This window comes from Misgurnus anguillicaudatus, chromosome 18, assembly GCF_027580225.2.
Source record: "Misgurnus anguillicaudatus chromosome 18, ASM2758022v2, whole genome shotgun sequence".
Classification (NCBI taxonomy): Eukaryota; Metazoa; Chordata; class Actinopteri; order Cypriniformes; family Cobitidae; genus Misgurnus; species Misgurnus anguillicaudatus.
In genome coordinates, this window is record NC_073354.2 from 14,093,552 (window position 1) to 14,119,945 (window position 26,394).

Below are 26,394 nucleotides of genomic sequence, written 5' to 3' on the forward strand. Positions count from 1 at the left end.
ATTTTTTATTTTTTATTATTATTTTTAACTCTGCCAAATTTGCTGTGCAGGTCCTGCTAAAAGGCTGCTAAGGTATTTTGCTTTGTTGCTAGGTGGTTGCAATGCAGTTGCTAGGGTACCCAGAGTGGTTACTATGCAGTTGCTACGTGGTTGCAAGGGTGGTTCCTAGGGGTAAAGTGGCAACCAGGGCTGCATGATAAATTGCATGCGATTGTCACACGCATCTCAGCAGTAAAGTTCATTTATTAATAGTAAATCGTCATTACCTGCTTTCAGATGGTGCTGCATTTACTACACAAAGGCTGTGTCCGAAAACTCTAAATTGCTGCCTTCTGCGGCAGCATTCCAAGACAGGAAGGCATCAAGGTATGTTCGAATCCTATGTTAGGTTTACTTTCTGACTCCTGAGATCTTGTCCCACAATTCTATGCGTGTACGTGCATGGGGAATATGATTGGTCGAGCCTGGTCGAGTTCGAAAAAATAAAATGGTGGCCAAGAAAACAACTGGAGCACAAATTTAGTGTAAATAAATGTATATTTGAACTTTTTACACCTTTTAATTGCATTTCTAGCGAGAAATTAGTATTCATGCCTCCGAAGCCTCATGAGGCAGCAAGGCAACAAGTCAGCTGCCTAAGTTTTCAGATGCAGCCAAAGTCGTAGTTCACTGAAAATATGCAATATCGCATTCATTATTGCAGACGATTCATCCGCGATTATGAATGCGATATTACCCAGCTTGCCCAGCGCGTGACAATCGAATGCGATTTATTGTGCAGCCCTAGCATTCACCAATGATTACAGTCCAAGCCACAAAGGAAACAAGACCACCCACATGTCTCTATGGGTGTTTTCACATCTAGTTCGTTTGAGCCCTGCAAACGCTCTCGGAGCAGTTCAGTGTTACCAAATGATCTCAGACCTCCTGGTCTGAGTACGGTTCAATTTTGGGTTCTTTTGTGGTTTGATTTCTTTTTTGACATGTGAAAGCAATGAAGTCCCAGTCCGCTTTGTGTGTGGTTTTGACGTATCAAAATCAACTGCTGCACAGAAAGTTGGGGTCTGAGTTCTTATGAAGTTGTGATGTGAACAAGAAATCGTCTGAGATCACTTCAGTTCTGAAGAGGACCAAAAAAGGATCGGTGTCCTCTTTTGAGTTCACTATATTGTGAACACCAAAAGGACTGAGGTCACATTCGGCTAGTTTCTTTTCTGGTTTACTTTAAGAGAACTGGGTTTGGTTCTTTTAAAATGAACTATATGTAGAAACACTCTATGATACAGAGATATAGCAAAGTCCTTTTAAGGAAGTCATGCCATATTTGCAATGCGTCCAGAGGTCTTGTTAGAACAAGACCTGTCCATTCTGCGCATGCATTATTATTATTATTATTATTGCATGAATGTTTAAATCTGGTGCATTTTATGAGTAGATTTAACCAACGTTTTTATGTTTAAAAAGCCTATTACAATTATGACAATATGACAATATTTTCGTGAATGAAATGTAATACATTTCTCATGTAATAATTTTATTAAATTATGAGCTTTATTATGTTTTTAGAAAATCATTACACTATGAACATTTCATTACAATAATAATGTAATACTTATTACATTATGTGTAGTTATTTCATTATGTGCATGTTATTACATTATGAGTTAAACCTTGATTTCTTTAATTCTGGGTCATTTTAAAGATTGACATCAATGTGAAATCATTGAGTAAGATCAAACTTTGATGCTTCTATGTTAAGGTTAGATTATGAGACTTTAGTCTGGATTTCAGGATAACATATCAACACTCTTCGAACACCCAACATCCACAATGCAGTGCATGCCCAGAAACATTATGTAGTAAATAAACTAAAAGATTCTCAGTGATACTCAGTGATATGAAACTTTACAACAGTAAACAATTTAAAAAAATGTTAACGTGTATTGATGTGCAGACAGAAAGACAATGAGTCTGGATTGTGACAGTGACTAAGTGCAGCTTGTACTCATTCGTCACCATTCACGTACCTGTCACACACCTACACTGTTACACCCAGCATGTGACGTCTTGAATGATGACTTCTAATGACCTTATTTCTAAACAAAAATAATTTATAATATAAAAGCATAATTCAGATCGGAAATGTATTATAATCTAAAACTGCCTTTACGAATCCTTTACATTTTCTGTGTAAAACATGTTTAATTGTTATTGTGTGGGCCTGCCCATCATCCTGCACTGTTTTGTTTCATTGCCAAATGGAGGAAAGGAAATGAGAGAAAGTCACATACCTGGGCTTAGAAATTGAACAAAGGCGGAGCTGAGGGAGCTTTGTACTTTCAAGTTTAGAGTTACGTGCATGCATCAGCGCTTGTGTAGGCAGACCACATTAGCCACATTAAATAAAAGAGTGGCAAAAAATGCTGTAACATTTATTTTTTTTATATAATCTGTTCAGGAGTGATGTGACTTGGTGGTTTGTGGTGGGGCTTGAAGGCTGTTGGAATGTTTGCATGAGGAGCTCAGATGCAAATGCAGCTAAACGCCACTTCCGTCAAAAATGAGATAATGATTGAAACTGAATGCTTTAGTTTCGACACAAACTATAAGATCATCAAATACTTTTGCATCAAATTTATTTAATCCCACCCTCAGGGTTATATCATTTTTTAAGACCGATAACAAGAAATCATACGCACTTTTTTGCATCTGAGCCCTTCATATATAAATAATCCCACACTTGGCTCAGTGTCTGGTATCTCTCCCTCTCTTTTTAAATTTTGCCCAACCCTGTTTTACACTGAGATATTTCTCATGATGCAGCAATAAAAACACGCCTCATATTACTTTCATTAAGGCATGACCAGGTGTGGCAGACACACACCCAAATTTATTTTGACATTATTAAACAACTGTCATGATCTTAGTCAGGATTGGACCTATTTAATATGAATAACAAATTTGAAGTTTCACTGTCATTAAACTGCATGTCTATACAGTATGTTTGATATTGGCCTATTACTAAAAGTGGCGATGATGATGATTACAAATATACTGTTGGGTGTCACTGGAGACTTTGGAATTTTAAATAACTATAAACCTCACAAAGGAATATATGCTACTTTTAGTTATCAGAAATAACACTACTGTAGTGCTAAACAAATAATGCAGCATTGTATCAGTTGTAACTTTACATAACCTTGATTGATAAACATGCAGATGATACACACATTTTGTCCAAAAGTAAAAAAGCAACATTGAAGAAAAGTGGAAAATCTGGTAATAAATGATAAAAAAACCTGCTGCTGTTGCTATGAGGACAGGGTGTTCCTTTAGTGCAGGACAAGGGTGTCGCAATATATATAATTATAGGCAGACCTTAGCGTGAACCAATGTGAAAACCATCCCCTAACTGTTTGAGGTGTTCCCATGGCGATAGGACAGCCTTAGGCTATGAGCTCCGTAAAAAAGAGAAAGTACAGTACTTCATGTGCTGACATTCCTATGTTGTTTCAATGTGTATTTAAAAATTATATACTGTACTGATTTTAGGAGGATGTAAACTGCATGATTATAGCCTTTGTTCTCTCAAATTGCTGTATTCTTTTTTTGGTGAGCAGCTTGTGATTAAAAAAGTGATTGTAAGTAATTTACTAACAATAGATAATTGTTGATGACAAATAATTTTAATTAACAACAATTAATTGTTTTATGCATTTAAAGAGATACAGTAAATGCATAAGGATGTAAATGTTTATAAATTAAGATGATGGCATACATAGAAATGCATTTTTGGCTGTATGGTTCCATAAATTCAATTCAAATTTATTTATATTGCCACTTTTACAATGTTGTGTTCATTTAAAGCAGCTTTACATTAAACCCCCCACAGAATACAGGAAATTATTATTATTATATTTTATATTATTATAAAAAGTGAAAGTTGAATCAACTTTAAAAATTACTTCAATTGGTAACGCCTAAATTTTTTTAAAAACATATTCAAGTAAAAAAAAGTTGAAAAAACTAACTGTATTTTTTGATCCAACTTTTACAGTGTATTGCAAAAAGTATTCTTCTCATGAATAGATTGCAATCTGCTGAAATTTTATTTATTTATTTATTTATTTATTTATTTATTTATTTATTTATTTATTTATTTATTTATTTATTTATTTATTTATTTATTTATTTATTTATTTATTTGGCAGATGCTTTTATACAAAAGGACTTATAGTGCATTACAAGCTATATATTTTATATTTCAGTAGTTGTGTTCCCTGGGTTCGAACCCATGACCTTTTGCGCTTTTGCATTTACTCAAATAATATGAAAGATTAGATATGCACGCTACAATAAGTGTGTATTTGTTAGCAGTAGTTAATGAATTAGCTGAACAATTGACAATTCTTCTACAGTAATTATTTCATGTTCATTTTAGCATTTGCAATACATTTTTAAAGTCAATAGTTGCATCTGCTAATGGACAATAAACTAACATGAACCATTGTGTTTGCATGAACTAACATTAAAAAGAATTAATAAATGATGAGGAGCTACATTGCTCATTGTTAGTTCATGTTAAGAAGTCTGTCACATTATTGCTGTTGGGGATCATGATGGTGGGCATTTGCTGATCAGTGGCAAATCTGTCAGTCTCTGATGGAGCCAAAACAAACTCTGTAGATATTCTGTTTCACAAAAGGTTCTATAAATGTTATTTAGACTGTAAAAGAAAAAAATTATATGGTATCATTATGCACCTTAATTTTTAAGAGCGTATATAACTACCATTCACATAGATTAGTGAAGGGGTAAATATATCCGCTGCTGTTCTTTAAACTGTGTTACTGAGTGCAGAATAGTGTTCAAGCCTCACTTACAGCACTCTGCCAAATTCCATTCCTCCAAACCCATCCTCCAACTCCCCACCACACACAAACACTAACAGATTAAAACATGCACATCTTCAGTGTGGTGTGCTCCAAAATTCCTCACTAGCACATGCCAGTTTGTCCTTTAACCTGATAAATGACAGACAGAAACAAGAAATGCAGCCTTTTTTGTGAACAAACACTACCTGTTTTGTCGTTTCTCTTCCTCTTTCTTTCTCTCTCTCTCTCTCTCTCTCTGTCTCTCTCTCTCTCTCTCTCTCTCTCTCTCTCTCATTCACTCATGCATGCACTCTCACTCTCGTTTCTTATCAGTTTGTCAGTAAATCTGAACAGTTCTCGACAAAACTATCAACAATGTTTTCAAGAAGGAACACAACAATATAAACAACCTCGAAGCTCAAAATGGCCCTTTACATTAAATAGGATACAGTAGAGCCTTAAACTCTTAAAAAAAAGAATAGTTTCATTTTACAAGAAATAGCGAGTAAAAAGAAATGTTGGATTGAGCTTAATTGATGATATGAACAAGTGCTGTATTTTCAACCCAGCATTTTGGGAAGAACCCTGTTGAACATATGTTGGGTTGTTTTTACCTATTGCTGAGTTAAATATCAAAATTTTCCTTTTATGAAAAATGCACATATTTTGTTGCTTAAAAACTTTTATTTTGTGTATTTGGTACACTGTAAAATGTATTTTAAGGTAAGTGGTTGCAATCCGTTCATTTAAGCTACATTTTAACAAAAGTTTTTTTGTTTTGTTTTGCTTTTCTAATTTTTTAGATGTAGCTTAAATAAATTGATTGCAACCACTTACCTTAAAAAATTGAATAAATTGAATGAATCACTTTTTTCCAGTGTGTTTGTGTGGTTTATGGTTAAAAAAACACATTATTTTTCCACATACCAGATTTCCCCTAAATGCACGGATTTAGTACAAAAATTATCAATTTGAAAAGTGCTGTGTTCCTGATTGGCCAGTTGATTAATACGTTGTGATTGGCCTGAATACCTCTGACATCAGCTGGAAATGTGAAGCTCCTTACCATATTTGAAAGATTCGCTCACAATGCTGACAGGAGTTAACTTAATATTTAATTACTTCTCATTTATTTGCTCAGCCTGAGTCACCCTTTCAAAGTTTTTTTGTATATTAAGTGCATTATTAGTTTCTTTTAGCTGAAACAAATCCTGTTCAGTCATCCCAGTTTTCAGTGTTATGGCCAGTTCCTCTCAGATTTCTCCTATAGCTAAGCCGCATTCTGTCAGTCTTTAGGTCGAAAGGTCACATATTTTCTGTCAAGTCCGAATGCACCACATGTATCAGGTAGTGAAAACCAGAGCCCTATGACACAGAGAGCCAAAGAAACACCTAGACTGGCATAAAGTATAAAAGTTCCCACGTGAATAAAAGCATGCTGATGTTGAAATCAGCAAATGATTCCAAGTTTGATGAATCTTTATGTCTTTAGTTTTATATCAATTGACTCATGCTAATGGGCTGAACAGAAACAATGTTTTATTTGCTGAATGTGTAAATTTGATGATGACTCTCTTGGTGTATTACAGATGAATACCTCTTGTACTCCACCCAAACAGATGGAGATTAGAAGTGTCATGCATTAATCATGTCTAGCAAGTCACGTGGTACGACTGGTGAAAGTCTGCTCTGTTAAAATATAACCTGACTCTTCTCTCTTACAAGCAAAGGGCTTTGTCTCTCTCCCTCTCTCTCTCTCTCTCTCTCTCTCTCAGACACACGCAAAGTCAGAGGGAGTTTCAAGGGGCAGTGTGGGGAGGAGTCTATCCCCTCCAAAACGGACGTCACGGACTGAAGTTCTGAAAAAAGTTTAACCTGTTCACTTCATTTCAGCGAACTGTCGCTTTTAGCTCTATTGATATAAACTCATAGGCTGTACCGCTATTATCTGCCCCACCCATGCTTAAAACCTCAATGGCATGAAACGGCCACCACCTCACCGCGCCCACAGGACTTTATACACACAGTGTGCTGATATTCATCCACAGGAGATCACATAGACACACATCAGGATGTATCGACGCGCTCACATTTGCGCTAGCCTCATTGTTTTGGTAAGTTTATTGTCATTTATTATGTTTTTATTAAGTAAAAAGTTCGTTTGGGTCAATTATTTTTGCTCGTTTGTTAATATTTTTTGATGTCATAAATAATTAATATAGGCCAAGCTATCATTGTCCTATTTCCTTCCGTTTAGATAATAGAAACCATAGTGGGCTCAAAAAGCTAACGTTATTTAGTTTTGCTAACGTTAGTATTGTTAGGATTTTATTAATTAAATAATAATTCGGTGATTATAGCTACTTATTTATTAGTTTATTGTCGTAGTGGTGGTTAATATCATGTTATCACATTTTATTGTAGTAATAAAGTTATTTGGTTTAAACCACATGAAGGGGAACTTACGTGTTATGAATGGATATTTTTTCTACTTTGTTCAACTTTTAGCTGGTTGCTTTTTAGGTTTTTTAGGTTTAGTTCTTTTCAAGTTTCCTGTTATCAGACATTTCCACGTAAAATACTGTAGTACTTTAGTATATACTATAGTAAAATTCATAGATACTGTAGTATATTATAGTAAATATTAAGTATACTTACAGTACAGTATATACTACAGTTTATCACGTTACTATATAATATACATTAGTAAAGTGTAGTAGGCTAATTACTATCCTATTCTACAGTTTACTAGTTAAATATAGGCTGCTACATCTCATGCAGGGTGAACAAATGCTTAAGTCAGGTCAATCAGTTGTATAAAGTAGATTTGTGTTAATCGTTTACAGTTTATTTCTATAGCACTTCAATCGTTGCTCCAAGGTAGCTTTTGTTTCGTTGAATTAGTTTAGTAACTTAAATGATTTCACTGAAACCCAAATGCAATATTGAGTTTGTTATACAGTAGTACCTGTACCTGTAATGGCAAACACATGCATGCAGTAAAATCAGTAAAGGACATCCGAGGACACAATAAGAAGTCATAGTTACTTATTGATATTTTGTTTGTAATCAGGACTATATCCTCGACTGTTAAATTTTATGTTTTTGGTCTATTTAAAATGCTTCCTTCTTAGTGAATAAAGGTTTTGCTTTCAGTTATTTTGTGTTCTTGATGGACTTGCGTCTGTCCTAATATTTTTCTCATTTTATTTAGTTATTATTCTTTGGGTCCACATATTCAAGCTATTTTTTTTGCACTTTAGTTTCTGTAAACTGATGCAATGATTGTAGCACATGTAACTGTTTATGATATCCTTTTGATGTTAAAACCATAAAAAAAGGCCTGGGGTGGTAATTCATATCACTTCCAACAGAGAAATGTCTCTGTCACTAAAAAAGATTGCCTTACTATTTTGAGTTAATTCAACTTTAAAATAATACTTGACACAACAACGTTTACCTAACTTTTTGATTTAAGTTGTATGAACTCAAACTTTTAAAAGTGCAAACTTTGCAGATAACCTTTCTTAATTAGTATTTTAGTGTTTGTTTTTAAGATATTTATTTATTCACTAAGGGCTGGTTTCCCGGACAGGGATTAGTTTAAGACAGGACTAGGCCTTAGTTTAAAAATATAACTAGTTTTAACAAACATGCCTTACAAAAAATGCCTAACTTGTGTGCATTTTGAAGCAAAACAAAAGGCACTAATGTATTTAAAGATATGTCGTTGCAAGTTGTTTTCAGTTTGGACAGCTCTTACATTTATTTTAGTCTAGGACTAATCTAATCCCTGTCCTGGAAACCACCCCTAAATTTTGTTGAATTAAGGCATTGGTATGATTATTTTTAAATAATCCCCAAACAAATAATGTTTTCATTGAAAATAAGTGGCATTATCATATCTTAGGCAAATTGATCTTGTTTCAAACACATTTAGATTTTTTTTTACTGTAAAACGCTTAAAAGAAAATTATTTAACTTATTTATAAAAACTCAAACCATCAATTGCATTCATCTTATAGTAAAACGTGAAATATATAATGTTGCACAATTATTACAGAGCTGTTTTTGTCCATAAGGATAAATAGAAAATTACTAACTAGATAGTACTCTTGGAGATATTTAGATGTATTACCTTCATATACTTAATCATTTACAATTTAAGATACTTATTAAAGGAGACATATCACGAAAATCTGATTTTTCAATTATATGTGGTATAATGGGGTCCCCAGTGCTTTTATCAACCTATAAAATATGAAAAAGATCAACCCAGTAATTTAGTTTGGGTAAACTATTCTCTGTAAGCAAGTGAAACAATAGGTCATAGAAATGTGGCTCCCCTTGTGATGTCAGAAGCTCACACCTTCAGAGTGGCAATTTTAACATGCAATAATAAATGATCTATATGGCATTTTGAGTTAAAACTTCACATATCTATTCTGGGGACACCAAAGATTTATTTTACAACTTTAAAAAGTCTTGTGAAATGTCCCCTTTAAGATTCTTTTTATCAGAATGGGAACTTCCTTTAGTCTCATAATTACATTTACGCATGCTAGAAAACCATTAGTAAGAGATTTTCATAATCATCCAGGTGTATGTGATACTCGTTTACATTGTTCATTAATATTCTCTTTCATTTCCAATCTCTCTCGTTCGCTCTTTCTCACTCCCTCAGGTGCTGTTTCAGTTCAGTGAGTCGTGTGAGCTGGGGCCTGTTCATGCCTTTGTGCCTAAGAGACTGCCTGCCGGTTATGTTATCTCAAAAGGAACAGATGAATGTATGCTTTATGCTTTCTTAAAATCTAAGTGACACAAATTTGCCTTGTCTATCTGTTGCCTCTGTTGTTTTAGTGATAGTAAAGACTTTGGTTACTAAATGGTTAACAGCAGTGTTTAGTGTACTAAAGCTTTCAGGCCTGCCCGCTGGGAACAAAGAAGGTCTAAGAAAGTGGGAAATTTATGGCAGCGTGTGAAAACAAAAGTGTTTCTTTACAGTCTGGTTATCTGATGTTATTCGTTTACTACTTGACTAGTTGGTTTTATCCTATTTCACTCTGCACATAACACAACTATTAACCAACTATAATAAAAATATACATAAAATCATTAGTTTTAGCCTTAAGTCATGGCGTTGTCAAACTCGCTGTAATAATAAATTTTACTGACACAGCGGTGTGGTATAACCGCTCAACAGTGCTTGACATTGAATTAACAAAGTAATGAAATGATTGCAGGAAAGCAACAGTCAAATATACAGTAAATATCAAATATATAAAATATACTATTTATGACATTGAATTTAATTTCTTCACAGTAAATTTAAAAGGCTGTGAAGGGGTCAGACCAGTGGCCTTCACTTCAAGCGATCCAGACTTCGTTGTAAATACAGATGGAACCATCATCACAGTTCGTGATATGGTGATCACCACAAAATGGTTTTATGTACTGGTGCAATATGACAGTGGTCTGCAATCGATTTTGGATGTTACCCTGACATGTAGAGATGAGGTAAAATCGTATTATTTTTACCCACAGCTTTAATGTTTGTTCAACTGGATTTGCAGCTCAAGGATTTTCCCTCTATACGTTCTGTTTGCAGGACTCCCAGAAGTCCGTGGCGGTTAAGAGGCGTTTCAAGAGAAGATGGAGACCTTTGCCTTTCTCTGTTCGTGAAAATGACACTCCTCCATTCCCTAAGGATGTGGAAATGGTAAGATTATAATATGAGCAAATTGAAATACTGTTTTTACTTTCTTGCTTTTTTGCTGACTGCACAGTATGTTGCTGTTTTTTCTTTGTCCAGATTGCATCCGACTCTTCTTTAAATTACAACGTGTATTATGTGATCAGCGGGCCGGGTGTTACGACAGAACCTGTTGGTCTGTTCCTGCTGGACAAGACAACCGGCATGATCCGTGTGACCAGGGCCGTTGACCGTGAACAGCACTCACAATATACTGTGAGTCTCTACATTCCAGGCCTTATATAGAAAATAATAGAAGGAAACAGGACAGCTAGTGGCTTGAAATATCACACAACTGAATGTGTCTCTTCCTCCTTTTTTGTAGTTTAAGGCTCAGGTGTTTGACAAAAGTACTAATAAAGAAACTGATGAATATCTGCCCGTTATTGTGAATGTGGAGGATGAGAATGACAACGCCCCTGAGTTTTCCGGAAATCGTGCTTTCACCGCGCAAGAACACTGCTCTGCAGGTAAAGACAAAAACAACCAATCTTTTATGTTAAAATCTCTCTGGCTTTTTTTTAGGCAGATCTGTGTATTAAGCTAGTTGTAAGCCATATGTAGACCTTAGTCAACCTGACGAGCCTTGTGATCTTTTAGGATCTCAAAAGTTGTTGTTTTTTTCAGGTACTTTTATAGGGATTATAAATGCCACAGATAAAGATCAAGCTGGAACCCTACACACCAAGATCAAGTTTAGTCTATTAAATGCTACCGACTTGTTCGCCATCAATGGTGAGACAGGAGCATTAAGTGCTAAATCCAACACCTTAGATAGAGAGGTACAGTATTTCTTGCATTACTTTTATAGACCCAGACAGTTGTTTGGGGTTATGCCTGTAATGTCTTGCTGTATTGCCAAACCTTCATAGTGTGGGAATTGTATGCTGATATGCTTGTGAAACATGTTTCTGTTCCTCTTTCCCAAGGCTCAGGAAAAAGTCTATGTTGGCATTGAGATAAGAGATATGAACGGCGCTTTAAATGGGCTCTTCAACAGTGGGACTGCTGTGGTTACACTCACAGATATTAATGATAACCCACCCACTTTTAAAGAGAAGTTGGTACGCTCCATTTACACACAATTAACAATATGAAACACAACAAAATTTTATTTGTATTAGGAATCAACCTTCAATGTATCTTGTGTTTTGTCAGCTGTTTAAAGAGGCTTTGCTGTTTTCTTTGTAACAGTATAAGGGTACGGTGATGGAGAACCAACAAAATGTGCAAGTTCTCAGAATCTCAGTGGAGGACAAGGACCTAATAAACACCCCTAACTGGAGGGCCCTGTATGAGGTCACCAAAGGAAACGAGAGTGGCAACTTCAGGATGGAGACAGACCCTAAAACCAACGATGGGCTTCTCTATGTTATAAAGGTATGAGAATATGGAAGGCTTTACAGAAATGTCTTTTTGACTGATTTTGTTTTTCGCCAGTTGGCTGTGTTCGTGCGGTCTTGAGAGCTCTTGTTAACTCCTGACACAGTTGTGTTGACATTATTTATAGCAGCATAGCAGGGTTAGCTCACCATTTTAGAGCTGTGTGTGAAAAGGCTTGTCAGTGTGATATACATGTTGGGATCTCGCACTAAGTGTAACCAGCCGCACCCTGTTTTATAACCGAAGTACTATCGCCAGGAAAACACATCATCTTCTCTTTAAGGAAAAGAATTCATAGAGTCAATTATATTTGCTTTACAGCAAACACTTTAACACAAAAACTTTGTAACACTTACAATGGTATAGTCACAAAATAGTTTATTTATTTGTTCGTGTGCATGGACACGATTTTTCTATGTTTTTTTCGTGTCGCTAAGCACAAATGTCTTTTTCGTGTCACTCAGCACAAATTTCTATAAACTGTTTTTCGTGTCCCTGAGCACGACTTTATTTTTCGTGTCCTTTTATGGATTGGTTTCTCTTTTTTTTCTATTTTTTACCATTGCCGCTTGCGGTTGGAGTTAGAATGACTTTCTGTTACATTTCAGATGTCCTAATCCAAATCTCAACTCTAACCGTGGGTTCACACCACCCGCGTTTAAGGCGTCTAGTTTGCCGCTTAAACATTTCGAGTTTACTCGCTTCATTAGCGCATGAAAGCCGATACAAATTCTAGTCATCGATAAATTCACGCGGAAATTTGTGTCATGGAAGGGCCTTCAATAAGCTTATGCGACTCCGCTCACTTCCATTAAATAACGTCACTACTAGAGCAAGCTCCTGATTGGTGAACACGGCACTTTTTTCCGCCAAAGTTCAAATTTTTCAACTCGCCCATTTCCCTAGGTCTATAAACGTGTCTTTACATTGACTTAACATTGAAATTACTCGTGCTTGACGGCTTTACCGCGCCTGATCTGAACGCAGCATAACCCCAACCCACAATCGTTTAACAATGGGGAGAAAAAAAATTAAATAAAAACAATACAGAAAATGACATTCTAACCCAAACCCCAAATCTAATCCCAGACGATAATGGTTTAAAAATAGAAGCAAAAAAGAAATAAACCAATACATAAAATTACACAAAAAATAAAGTTGTGCTTGGGGACACGAAAAACAATATATAGAAATCTGTGCTCAATGACACGAAAAAAGAGGAAAATCGTGTCCATAAACACGAATAAATAAATCAAATATTTCGTGACTATACCACAAAAAGCCTTGAGGTAGGGTTGGCTCCCTTTATGTCTGTATTGTTCTTACTTGCCCTCTTCTCTCTTCTAAGCCACTGGATTATGAACAAACTCCTTTGGTGAAGTTGCAAGTAACTGTCCGTAATGAAGCTCCATTGGTTGGGACTGCAGCCAGGTGGAACTCTGTGCCGGTGGAGCTCTCTGTGGGAAATGAAGATGAGGGTCCGGAGTTCAATCCTTCCATTCTACGTCTCAAAGTCAAGGAGAACCTTCCAAATGGAACCGTCATTGGAACTTACACGGCTCTGGACCCAGAGACCAAAAGCAGCAAGGGAATCAAGTATGTTCTGTGTCAATGTTAAAGCTTTTAGAGTTGGACTTCTTCAGAACAGGAGCGTAAACCAGTCTAAATCGAGCCTGAGCCTGCTTTCGTCATTAGGATACGATTGTGTTTACAAAAAACATGAACTCACTCTCTCAGAACAATGGAGCCCATCACAATGTTATGTTTGTGACTTTTTATTTCAAGTCGTTTGGGATGCGGTGATACATAGCGAATACCACAGCGAAAAGTCAATCTATCGGTTATGGTGCAGTGGATGGTGATGGTGGTGATGGCGCAGTGGATAAGACACACGCCTTTGGTGTGAGAGACCTGGGTTCGAATCCACTGTGACACACCATTGTGTCCCTGAGAAAGGCACTTAACCCCTAGTTGCTCCAGAGGCGTGTTACCTCTGACATTTATAGCAGTTGTAAGTCGCTTTGGAAAAAAGCGTCAGCTATATGAATAAGTAAATGAATAAGTAACGGTTATGATGCTCAGACATTTAAACGTTACCATACAGCATGCAATAGAAGATTTTTAAACGGACAGATGTGGAGTTAAATGACTGACGTCTTACCTTTTGATATACGCTCTGGTGCGATTTGCACTAACACTAGCTGCACTTCCATTGCGCAATTTCGCAAAACTGCAAAAGAAACGGTATTTTAAGCACCTACTGTGCGTAAAAGTCACATGATCATTCTTTTAAAATGGCGCGGTATGTTTGGTTGGAGGACATGACAGAAGTGATGTGTTCGACTTCTTCACAAGAACGGACAAGCACATGACATCAAAATACCGCCAGAACAATTAGGGAGTCGAATGCTTTGTATGCTTTTGAGTCGCGTGGCATCGCATGAGGTCGAACAAACTAATCGCCATGGTTTTTGAAAATTACTCTTAAGTCGCATAACATTGGTTAATGTAAACGCCGTCATTTCGCAATAGTTTTTTGTTGACATTTACAAAATAACGTTTTGCGCAAATCTTTAATGGAAACGCAGCTACCATGCCTAAGTCCACCTCCGCAAGCACGCCAGGGTGCGATTGCGCATGTACGCAACGCTCACACTAGTCAAACCAACCAGGCTTTGGGGGTCAAACGTGCTTGGGCATGGTTAAGTTTGGACTACGCCCAAAGGTTTGTTTGCTGCTCTAGATCAGTCAGCTGCTCTAGTGTACAAAAGCTCTCAAATCCATCAGACTAGACCAGCTTAACCAAATTTGGGAATCCAGCTAACCACATTGATTTAAGCCGGGGTTAGTGCTGTAAAAAGTGTTCTTCGGATCCAGAGAATTAGAGAATAGGAAGAGTTTCTGTGTGACCACCACAAATATTTCTCTATATTATCTGGCTTCAAAGTACATTATAAATTGTATTAATAATATTACAATTCAATAAAAGTCATAACTCCTTTCTCGCATCTCCTGTATTTGTTAGGTATTCTAAGATCACTGACCCAGGAAGCTGGATTACTGTGGTGGAGAACACTGGAGAACTGAAAGTGGCCAATACTATTGACCGTGAATCACCATTGGTCTTCAAAGACCTCTACAACATAACCCTGAGAGCAGTGGATGAAAGTGAGTCATGCAGTTACAGTTAAACCTAATGATATGTAGACGTGCAGCACATTATTCAGTGCTAAGATGTTTCGAACACACCCTTGTTTCATACTATGAATGCGTATGTTTTCTCCCTGGGTGTTGAAAGCCCATTTGGTCCTGTTAGCAGGGTGTGGTTGCAGTGCTTAGAATTTGCTTGAGATCTCTGAGAAGTTAATCAGGGTTTTGTTTCAGTGATGCAACACGTCATCTGATGATAATCGACATGCCCTACTTGATCATACATGTTCTCAGGACAGAATGTTGTTTAATGGCATTCCAGGAAGAGATGGAAAACATTTCCGAGTTTTTACAAGACCAAAAAAAGTTGTCATCAGATATTTGATATATGTCTTTAAAGTCGTTAATGACAAACAACCATGGCATTCAACCGTCTGAAAGTGTATCAAAAGTCAAATAAAACTCACTGCAATTCTTCCCTCTCTCAGGTAAGAAGACAGGAACGGGAACGGTTATAATGCAGATCGAAGATGTGAATGATAACATGCCTCTTATTCCAACATCCGAGATGGTCTTGTGTAGTCAAGCTGATAAGATGGGCTCGGTCCTGGTCGAAGCTGAAGACAAAGACCAGTCACCTTACTCAACTCCTTTCATTTTTGAACTCGGAGCAGAGAATGATGGCAAATGGAAACTAAGGGATACGACAAGTAAGGCTAAAGGATAGTGATATTTATTGGTGGAAAGCTTAAAATGTACCATGGAATTCATTAGCTAAAAATAAGGGAACATAAAATGTCTTGTTTGCTTAAATGTCATTGCAAACCCATATTACTTTTGTATAATGAACACTAAAGCTAAATAAAAAAGCTTTTACTCTAAGTTGTACTTTATGGGGCGGTTTCCCAGACAGGGTTTAGATAATTCCAGGACAAGACCTTTAGGACATTTAAGTCATTTTTACAAACAAACCTTACAAAAACAATACTGGGGTGCACCTTTAGATAAAACAACAACATCACTGATATATGTTAAGATATGTCAGTGCCAGATTTTTTAAATTAAGGCAGCTCAAACATGCATTTTAGTCTTAGACTAGGCTAAGCCCTGTCCGGGGAAATGCCCATATGAATTTAATAGCATTATTAAAAGTGATTCGCATAACTAGAATGTGACCACCAGTTTATTTTTCAACATTTCATACAAAGCTTGAACAGAATAACGACGAGGAAATGAATAATCAGGGGAACTGTTCCTTTAAGATAAACGACTGATAAACATCATACCATTCATTTTTCTCTTGGCAGGTTCCTCTGTGGTGCTGGAACCGACTGAATTCTTGCCCAACGGCCTGTACAGTGTACCGCTGTTGGTGAAGGATCTGCAGGGAGTTGGGAAAGAGCAGACTGTGAATGTGCGAGTTTGTTCCTGCGAGAGGCAGGAACATGGTTTGGGAATATGTGGGGCTAGGAGCGCTTCTGCCTCTCTGGGAAGCTGGGGCATCCTCGCATTAGTTCTCTCTGGCTTGCTGCTGCTATTGTTATGTGAGTTCCCCATTCTGCATTACATTTTAATATATGTAAAGTATATACACATTTAACAGAGAAATTATATCAAATTTAAGTGAAAACTTTCAATTAACAAGACTTTCAGTTACTGGGTGTACTTGATGATGGTTTTATAAGGTAGGAAGTCATGCGGTAGTGCAAAAAAAAATATTTATTTACAAACCATACCTTACCATAAAATTTTTAACTCTTTTGCACTGCAAAAATATATATTGTCCCACTTTTTTATGATTTCCAGCATAAATATTGATACATTCTTAAAAATAGATATTTACTTGACAAGCAAAATGACCCAAGATATATCTGCAAGTCTTATGAAATATATGAAAATCAAGTTAGTTAATGCTTGAAACAGGGAAAAATATCTGCCAGTGGCGTAAGAAAAGTGAACTTGAATAAAGCATAAACTCACTTGATGTTCATACTTTTTTTTAGAAAACAAGACTTAGGGCCAGATGTACTAACAGCTTGCAAACCACAAAACCACTTTTGGCATTAACCCCTTACGTAACCCCTTTACGTAACTATTGGTAAATGGTAAATGGACTGCATTTATATAGCGCTTTCATAGACCAATGGCCATCCAAAGCGCTTTACATATTGCCTCACATTCACCCATTCACGCACACATTCATACACCGACGGCGGTGTCAGCCATGCAAGGCGCCATCCAGCTCGTCGGGAGCAGCTGGGGTTAGGTGTCTTGCTCAAGGACACCTCGACACTTGGTCAGGTGGAGCCGGGGATTGAACCACCAACCTTCCGATTTGTAGACAACCTACATGAACCACTCGACCACTGCCGCCCTATTAAACCGATAATATCCTACTCTGAACCTGACAAACTATATATCTTTGAAAAGCTCAAAGAATGTAGTTTTTATAATTCCCTGTGTTGCAAAATGAATGATGTAGTAACAGTAATTAACAAAAAAGAACCCATTTGTTATTACATATTTATGACACTATGTCCTATTCTAAAAATGAAAATATTTTAAATCTATATATCATTGGAAAGCTGAAAGAATGTACTTTATATATTTCAAACCCATTTAATGATAGAAATTATGTAGTGACACTCATTTTGTTAAATGTGACTGACCCAACAAAAATGCATATTAATTATTTTATAATCCTAATGCTAATATCAGATTATAAATCTTCAAAAATCATAACAACTATAATTGGGAAGATCCAAGAATGTACTTGTCATGTATCAAAACCTTTTTGTACTAATAATATGGCAGTGACAGTAATGTATGCATTTGTGACAAGAGTATACGACAAATCAATGACACCTAGTGGCTGTTGTTGGAAAATCTTCTAAAAGTGTCACAAAAAACTCAAAAACCTTGAAATTTGGATCAAAACTAGTTGTAACTTATGGTTTTATTATTTTTTTTGCATTTTGGTGTGAAACATTTTAATTTTTATAATAAATCTAGTGCTGGGCAAAGATTAATCGCGAGTTATCGCATACAGGGTAAAAGTGATTTTTTGCATGATATAGGCCGGTTCAGGTGATGTAAACAGCACTGGTCCAGAAACACTTCCTGTTACAGTTTGTGACAGTTATTTTTTTATTTTACATATGTTATCATCTTAAAGATGTTTGTTTAACTTCAGTTAATTCAGGTTTATATGTTCTGTTGGTTTATTTTATCCCAAGTTTATCTAGTGTTAAAAAACAGAAACAGGAAGTGCTTCTGGACCAGTGTTGTTTACATCTCTTGAACTGGTCTATATAAGTATGTGCTGTGTGTAATTATTATTTATATATTAATACACACACATTCATGTATGTATTTAAGAAACATTTACATGTGTATATATATAAATTCATATTTGAATATATTCTATATGATACATATTTTTTAAATTATATATAAATAAAAAAATCTGAAATGAATATATGTATGTGTGTGTGGTTAAATATACTTAATGATTACACACAGTACACACACATATATTATGCAAAAAAAAAGACTTCTGTTTTGTATGCGATTAAGCGCGATTAATCTTTGCCCAGCACTAATATAAACATATTAAAAATATATGAAAATATATACTTTATAGCATTATTTTGGTTTATTAAAATAAACTTAAACTCCTAATAAAAACTATTTTTTATTTCATATTAACAACTCCAGACACTTAACGAGACCAAAATAATATCCTTTCCTTTACTTACTTTTCAAAACTTTCTTTAAAAAAAACGTATATTTTCTTTATGGTTTATTTTTATTTTACGTTAGACTAGATTTTCATTGTGGTCTCAGACTTTTGTACCTAAACTAAATTGACATGATAACTCATAGCCCAACTGTCCTATTGAAATATCTCTCTGAGTAAAGTGTTCTTCTGTCTTCATCAGGTTTGTTGCTAATCTTCATATGCAGCACTAAGAAAGATAAAATTTATATAAACGATGACGTTGATGGAACGGGTGGAATGCTGCTTAAATCCAACACTGAGGCTCCTGGTGAAGAAGTGGTAAGAAAGCATACTACTCTGAAAGTGTTTCCTATAGTATCATGAAGACCATCGAGAAAATGACCATATTTGTCTGAAATGTTTTTCTCTCTGTAGAAAGATGGAGCTTTGATGAAGCTGCACAGTGCAGATATTATGGACGGGTCAGTTAATAACATGGCTGTGGACATTAAGAATGTGGGTCTGTCTGGGAGTCGCTATGGTCAGCAATCTTTCCACGGTGGAGGCATCTACAACAGCACCACCCAGGAGTTTGGGACAGAGAATATCCGCTCATCTGGCATTTTCGATACCAATCTCTACGGCTCCAGCACCATGTTAAGGAAGCAAGGAAGCATGAACACTTTCAGACATGGAACCTTGAATGCATGGAAAATGAATAAGCAGCTATTGGACAAAGTAAGCAAAATTGTCTTGAAATCCTAAAACACACCTGTTACGCTGTCAAAAATGGTCCCTAGCTGTCACTGGGGCGATACCCTTTTTTAAAAAGTACACATATTGGCACCAAAAGGTTCATATTATTACCTCAAAGGTATGAATTGGTACCAAATGTATACATACAGTATGAGTATATATAGGACCTTTTAAAGTGTACTGCCCCAGTGACAACTTGGGACCATTTAATGGACCGCTTTTCTGGCAGTGTAGTGTTCAGATGTGACCGCTTGTGATCGGATTTCAGGAAGTTTCTGGTTTCAGTGTGTTAGTGCATAAAGCACAAAAGGTTAACAGAAAAAAGCTGGAAGTAGGCGTTTGCACTACACGCACAAATTTTACACGTTCATCCCAATGTAGGGTCTGAATTTAGACTGCAAATGTTTGCACCTGTATTCAGCACTTGTAATATTAATACCGGGTGTAAACAGGAACTCCGGGTTTGCTGGTGATGTTATCTGTGCTTAATGTTATCTTCATGTGACCTAACCTTTGACTCTTGCTCTGTGACAGAAACTGGCCTACCTTGGAGACGAAGAGGAGGGGCGGTATGCAGATGACCTGATGAAGGTTTATGGGAACGAGGGAGTGGGGTCTGCCGCAGGCTCTATAGGATGTTGTAGCATGCTGGAACAGGAACAGGATTCATCAGACTTTTTAAACACTCTAGGACCAAAATTCAGACCTCTGGCCGACATCTGCACCAGGCCAACTCGTGGTGGGAAATAATAGATTTGATTGGCACAGAAGAGTACTTTATTCCTTGGACCTTGAAACCACACTGCAAAATATATATTCACCAATTTTATTGTGTTATTTTTAAGAAATATCCCATTATCCTTATAACAAGATTCATTTACTTGAGAAGCAAAAATCTTGATTAAGGTATATCAAGATATAGAACCTTTATATTTTTGCGATCCAAGTACATTTATCTGGTTATAAGGATGTTTATTTTGTTTAGATGCACGTCAGATCTGTTGATGAAGAAAATGAGTTTTCAAAGGAGTGCAAGTTTTGCTGGATTTATTCATGTGCGAGTGAGTTTGTGTGCTCGTGTTTCACCTTTTGTATGAGTGTGTAAGTGTGTTACAACCAAACAAGCCTTTAAACTATATTTGCTACACGTGGATCTGCTTTGCACACCACACTTTATCCTCACAGAGCAGAGAAGCGACAGGTTAAATATTAGTATAAAGAAGAAAAGACGTTTGTATTTTTCTGGTCAATTGAAATTCTCAGCTCTGTGAAGTATTACCTAAGTCTATATTTACAAGAAAATTATGAATGTGACACTTAATATTTTGGATGTGTGGAGCATTTCTCGTCTCAAAAAGCACTGACATACACTATTTAAAATGAAGGTGCTAAAAAGGGATTTTTGCAGTAATCTCATACCATTTTTTGTTCCCCAAAGAAGCTTTCAGTCAAAGATTCTTAAGCTGCGTGGACACCACCAGCGACTTTGTCACTGTGTATCTCCCATCTGTTTTGATAAGATCAATAGGAGGCGTTACTGAGTAACGGATAATGTATAGGCAGCCAGTTGTTATCGCAGAATTACTGTAATCCCTGACAGTGTGATCCAGACCCGGTGCGAACCCGAATTCTTATATTAAATTGAAGGGGCTTATCCCGCTTATATAACGGCTATTTATCTCATAAGTCAGGTAACGAACATTAAATGTTGATTTGAAATATTTAACTAGCTAATTTTAAACCAATGCTGACCTTCTGTTTACTTTCACGTACACACTGGCGGATGGCCAATTAGAATTAAGTATTCCAACGAGCCATGCAATACTGTAATTCTGGTCAGCCTACAATTAATAAACCAATGACTGACCATCTGCAGTAACTGAAGAAAAACAGAGGACGTGAAATCCCGTTGGTAGACGCTCCCAAAAGTCGCTCATCATTTGCACGAAGTTGAACTTTTCTCAAGTTGCTCAACTTTTCGACAAATTCCTGTTACCAAGGGTCACTGTCGCTCATGTCGTCAAAATGATCCATGTTTCCGTTAAAACGAATGAGGTCATGATACTAGTCGTTGGCTGTGTGTACGCAGCTTTAGGACTATTCCTACCTTTTACCCTACAAATTCTTTATGAAAGATACAGCTCTTAAATTAACATTTGAGGAACCTTTGCTTTTTTGTAGTGTAAAGACTCAGAATTCATCCTTAACCTGTGCGGTATTACTGTAGTTTTGTTGTTTGACAACCTTAAAACTGCGTAGTTGTAATTGTATAGTGATTTTAGTTAACAAAAACACTTTTTTGTATGTAAAATGTAAAACACTGATGCTTTAAATCAGTGGTTCTCAAACCATTTTTTTTTGGCATGCACTCCCCCCTTTGTTTACATGACATTAAACAATCATGCAATGTATTGCTGTTGGTTAGTAGCCTTATTTTTCTATGGTTTAATTATTAATTGTTATACTCAACATTAATGTACTTTATAAAATGTCATAAAACTGGGTCCCCCTGGCACCATCTCCCGCCCCCCAGTTTGAGAACCACTGCTTTAAATAAAGATATAGGTGGAAGAATAGATGAAATAACAACACTTAAAAGTGCAGATTTTTTATATTTCCATTTTGTTTTATTGTAAAGTTTTTATTTCTTTTGTATTTGCGGGAAACCGCATCAATAGCGTAACTAATTCATGTAGGGGATGCTCTAATGTCAGATTTCTTAAGAGGATATGTTTTGTAAATATTTGAATAAAATTGTTGACAGACCCTGATTTGTTGTCCTATTGTGAACATTTATAGTAAACATATAGATGTGCCATTAGATATAGTGTACACATTTTACCCATTAATATAAATTGATTATTTAAACAAACTTATGTGAGAAGCATACTTAAAGGGATAGTTCACCCAAAAATGAAAACTCTGTCATCATTTTCTCACTCTCATGTTGTTACAAACCTGTACACATTCCCTTGTTCTGATGAACACAAAGGAAGACATTTTGAGGAATGTTTGTAACCAAACCGATCAGAAGCCCCATAGTAGGAATAAAGAATACTATGGAAGTCAATGGGGCCTCTCATTTACTCCTCAAAATATCTTCCTTTGTGTTCATCAGCACAAACAAACGTACAAAGGTGTAACAAAATGAGAGTAAACGATGAAAAAAATTGTCATTTTTGTGTGAACTATCCCTTTAAGGGCACACAAAGGTAATATAAGATTAATGTGTGGCTTTTAATGTTGTCGAGAAATGAATAGTTTGGGATTTTTGGTCCCAATTGGTCTGACTTTAAGGCATGTTTTCATTTTAAAATACTCAATCGTTTGAAACTATAGTAACCAGTGTTTGTTCTTTCCCTCACTAAACCACACCCCTACATAAAATGACACACTTGTGATTATATTTACTGTTTGTGTGACATAAACAATGTGAGATACATTGTCGCGACACAGCGTCAACACAGATAAAAAACACAAAATGCAGGCCATACTGGTTCTATAGCCTATAGGGTTATGCATAAATATCCCGCCTCAAGACTTTAAACCAGCAGATCAGTATCTTTAACCAACTACCAACATACATTACAAAGATATAGCTTGAGGAATGATTGTGCAAACTTTTTTACATGCGTCATGCGTCTATGTTTGAAAGCTGTGGGATGACCTTATTTCTATTTTTGAATTTACCAGGTTGTTAAATATTAAGTGGATTTCTTTCTGCTTGCTCTGGGGTTAAGTCAGATAAATAATTCAGTGTTTGCTTTTCTCCTAGTATTTCTTAGAAAGAATATGATTTGGAATTGTTTGCTTATTTTAGTGAGATTGTTACTGAGGTTAAGTTTTGCATGTCTACGTCTGTTGTTTTATCTCTGTGTAAAATTTAAAATACATGCTAGTGCCCTGTAAGGTAAGGTTCTGGCTTTTTACAAACAGAAAGATTTCATTCAACATTCAGTGAAAGTCTCATTCAGACAGGCTGCCAAAAATGCATTCCTTTATTCAAAAACAGACTCACAATCTGAATGTAAAGAAGTCTCATTGAAATTGAAAGAATTTAAAAGAGAAAGTAATAATCTATCGTCTCAGATTTCGTACAACAGGAAACCAGAGAAGGTACTGAAGCGGTTTTCTGCTTCTCTCTTGACCAGTTCGCCGTTGTTCAGACGAACAAAGACCCGGTCTCCAGTCTTCAACTGCAGAACTGCACTGTTGCTTGCGGTGTCAGTGTGCAGGGCGTCCACAGCTAATGCGCTGGCCACAACCTAACACACAACAACAATGGAAATGTTCAGTTTGTTCAAATATTTTTTACTGTCCAATTAATTTGTTTAATTCAGTCCAGACACTGCACTCCCAGAAAAAATAGCATGGTACTGTTTGAAAAAATGTCTTAATATGTACAATTTAGATAAATATAGAAATATGAAGAGTTTTGTTGCAAAACGAGATAACCACCGTTTTTTTAATTGTTCAGAAATCTCATTTTTTTGGTTGTGCATTCCAATTAATTTCAATGCAACTGCAGTTGGTTTGTTTTGATTTAAAGGAAGAAAAATATTTATTTATTAAAATTATGTTATATATATATATATATATATATGTAAATAATAAAAAAATCTTACATTATTGTTAAAAGTCCCTGTAAATTCAGAAATAAAATGTGTTCTGAGTTTGTCACACCACAGAAAAATGTGTTATTTACCACTCAACCAACTATGAAAAAATTAAAAAGCAAAGTAAATAAAATCAGAATCAAAATCTTGGCAAAATAGTAAGCATTATGTGGTCTCAAACGCTGCGGGCGTGTCCGCTGTCGACGCTGAAACCACGGCCACTCGCTGAAAACTGCCAGGCTTTTTCAAGTTCATGCAGCGCCGCAAAAATCGACAAGCGGATGACATCACAATACCGCGAGAGTGATTTGAAATCAGACTCCTCGGTGTGATTTCTCAAATCGCCCTTGCGGTACTTTGATGTTATCCGGCTGTCAGTTTTTCTAGCGCTGCATGAAATCGACCAACCCTGCCGTCTCTTGAATGCTTGCGATCGTGTTAGGGGCGGGGCCACGCGCCCTTTAAATTAACGCAGGGTTAAAAGGTTAAAACTGTGGCTCATGAGTCATGACCATAGACTGTAAAAAAATATGGACCGTGACGTCACCCATTGGTTTGTGAAGATCGTTTTTGAAACTTAAAGTAGACGTTACCTGCCGTCGCCATCTTGGCCACGCCTCACCGCAAATCACTCGCGGAAAACCGAAAATGGGTAAAGAGGCGGGAAGTGGGTGAAGCTGAGGTGGCTGGTTGCTGAAACCACGCCCGCCTAGCTTAATTCTAGTGACAGCAGTTGCCGTTTACCACCCTCACTCAAGTGGCCACGCCCTTAATTATGCAGAAGTTTAAGGCTTATTATAATTTAAACAGATGAGTTACAAAAAAATTCACCCCCCTCACAGTTGCCATGAAGGGCAAAATTAACTATACAGACCAAGAACACTTTTTTGTACCAGACTGTAAACATTTTATTTTCTACTGTAAAGTTGGGCATTTTTAACATGGGGGTCTATGGGAATTGACTCCCTTTTGGACCCAGCCTCAAGTGGCCAGTCGTTGAATTGCAGTTTCACTTCCGTATTGGCTTCATCAGAGTGATTTTAAGGTTGCCCCTCGGTCATGACGCACTTGAGCCACAGTTTTAAACCTGAATTAATTCAAAGTGCAAAGACAGTATCAAAGTATTTTTACTTTGTGGTTACACATCTTGACTTTTGTCCTTAAGACAAATTTACAGGTTTTCTAAAATAAATAATAAAGTATATACACATTTTTTTCAAATGTAGGCTAGATACAATTCCAAAAGTTTGCAATATATGTGCTGTAAACTATACATTTTCAATTTATTTTTAATTTTAGATGTTCTGTCCGTCTCAATGGGATAAATGCAAAGACCTTACCGTTTGGTCATTAAGAATCAAGTCCACTCGCAGGCTCTGTCCAGACTTCACAATGTGATAGCTGAAGTGATAAGCGCCTGGTGTTTTACATGTGAACGTCCCGGTCGAGGAGTCATAACCACCACCCAGATTAGTAATCACATTATTAAATTTCAGCACTTCATTCTTGCTGAACTCATCCTTTAGTGAAGCATAGAAAGCTACACCTCCATTTGTTATGGCACTTTTCCCCACAGCTCCAGGTAAGCCAGGGGGTCCGGCTTTACCTGGAGGTCCAGCTGGGCCAGGAGGACCTGCTCCTGCAGAGGCAAGAGGAATCACCAACCCACTGCTTCGGTCATTTGAACGATTCGCTGAAGGGTCACACACAATCCTGCAGGATCCTGGCTGGTTCTCACCATTGTTCCCACAGAGACCTGATTTAGTCAAACACAGAACTGTGAGAAGAGCTGCTAACCACTGTTTGGCCATGATGAATAAATAGTAAGAAGAAGTGATGAAGAAACATTAAAGAAAGTTTCATGATTTCATCAGCAGGATCTATGCTGTGATTGGTGGAGTTAGTTAGTCACATGATGGAGTTGAGAAATGGTTCATCACCTGACCGAACTTTCATTAGCATCAGCAAAAACTAAAGTTTTATTTTGATAACTTCCCTAAATGTAAAAAAAAAAGTTTCATTGTTATGCAACAATGCTGTTAGAAACTCAGACCACTGATTCACCATTCACATTTATTTTTGAATGTTTGTTTTTGTTTAGTTTAAATATAATACATTTGAACATCTACAGCTCTGAAAGAA

At 36.4% G+C, this 26,394-nt stretch overlaps 2 protein-coding genes across 2 annotated transcripts; one reads left to right on the forward strand and one right to left on the reverse strand.

Moving 5' to 3' along the window:
• The first annotated feature begins 6,699 nt into the window (after window positions 1-6,699).
• On the forward strand, window positions 6,700-22,407 carry dsc2l (desmocollin 2 like). Its single transcript, XM_055186228.2, has 16 exons — window positions 6,700-6,988; window positions 9,559-9,661; window positions 10,198-10,391; window positions 10,483-10,593; window positions 10,687-10,842; window positions 10,952-11,096; window positions 11,254-11,408; window positions 11,556-11,690; window positions 11,821-12,006; window positions 13,358-13,605; window positions 15,035-15,177; window positions 15,648-15,869; window positions 16,467-16,703; window positions 19,101-19,219; window positions 19,316-19,618; window positions 20,171-22,407. Exons 1-16 carry the CDS (start codon window positions 6,947-6,949, stop codon window positions 20,384-20,386), a joined length of 2,715 nt encoding a protein of 904 aa, XP_055042203.2. The 5' UTR covers window positions 6,700-6,946; the 3' UTR covers window positions 20,387-22,407.
• A 1,209-nt stretch (window positions 22,408-23,616) lies between these two features.
• c1ql1 (complement C1q like 1) lies at window positions 23,617-26,085 on the reverse strand. The gene is made up of 2 exons (XM_055186226.2): window positions 25,593-26,085; window positions 23,617-23,901 (listed from the first exon to the last, which is right to left on the reverse strand). The coding sequence occupies exons 1-2, from the start codon at window positions 26,061-26,063 to the stop codon at window positions 23,722-23,724; spliced, it is 651 nt and encodes a 216-aa protein (XP_055042201.1). The 5' UTR covers window positions 26,064-26,085; the 3' UTR covers window positions 23,617-23,721.
• Window positions 26,086-26,394: the final 309 nt, after the last annotated feature.

Coding starts and splice junctions, on each gene's coding strand:
- dsc2l (XM_055186228.2), top strand. CDS start 6,947: ATGTATCGACGCGCTCACATTTGCGCTAGCCTCATTGTTTTG. Junction 11,691..11,820: donor CCACTTTTAAAGAGAAGTTG/GTACGCTCCATT, acceptor TCTTTGTAACAG/TATAAGGGTACGGTGATGGA. Junction 19,619..20,170: donor ATAAGCAGCTATTGGACAAA/GTAAGCAAAATT, acceptor GCTCTGTGACAG/AAACTGGCCTACCTTGGAGA.
- c1ql1 (XM_055186226.2), bottom strand. CDS start 26,063: ATGGCCAAACAGTGGTTAGCAGCTCTTCTCACAGTTCTGTGTTTGACT. Junction 23,902..25,592: donor TGATTCTTAATGACCAAACG/GTAAGGTCTTTG, acceptor GTTGTGTGTTAG/GTTGTGGCCAGCGCATTAGC.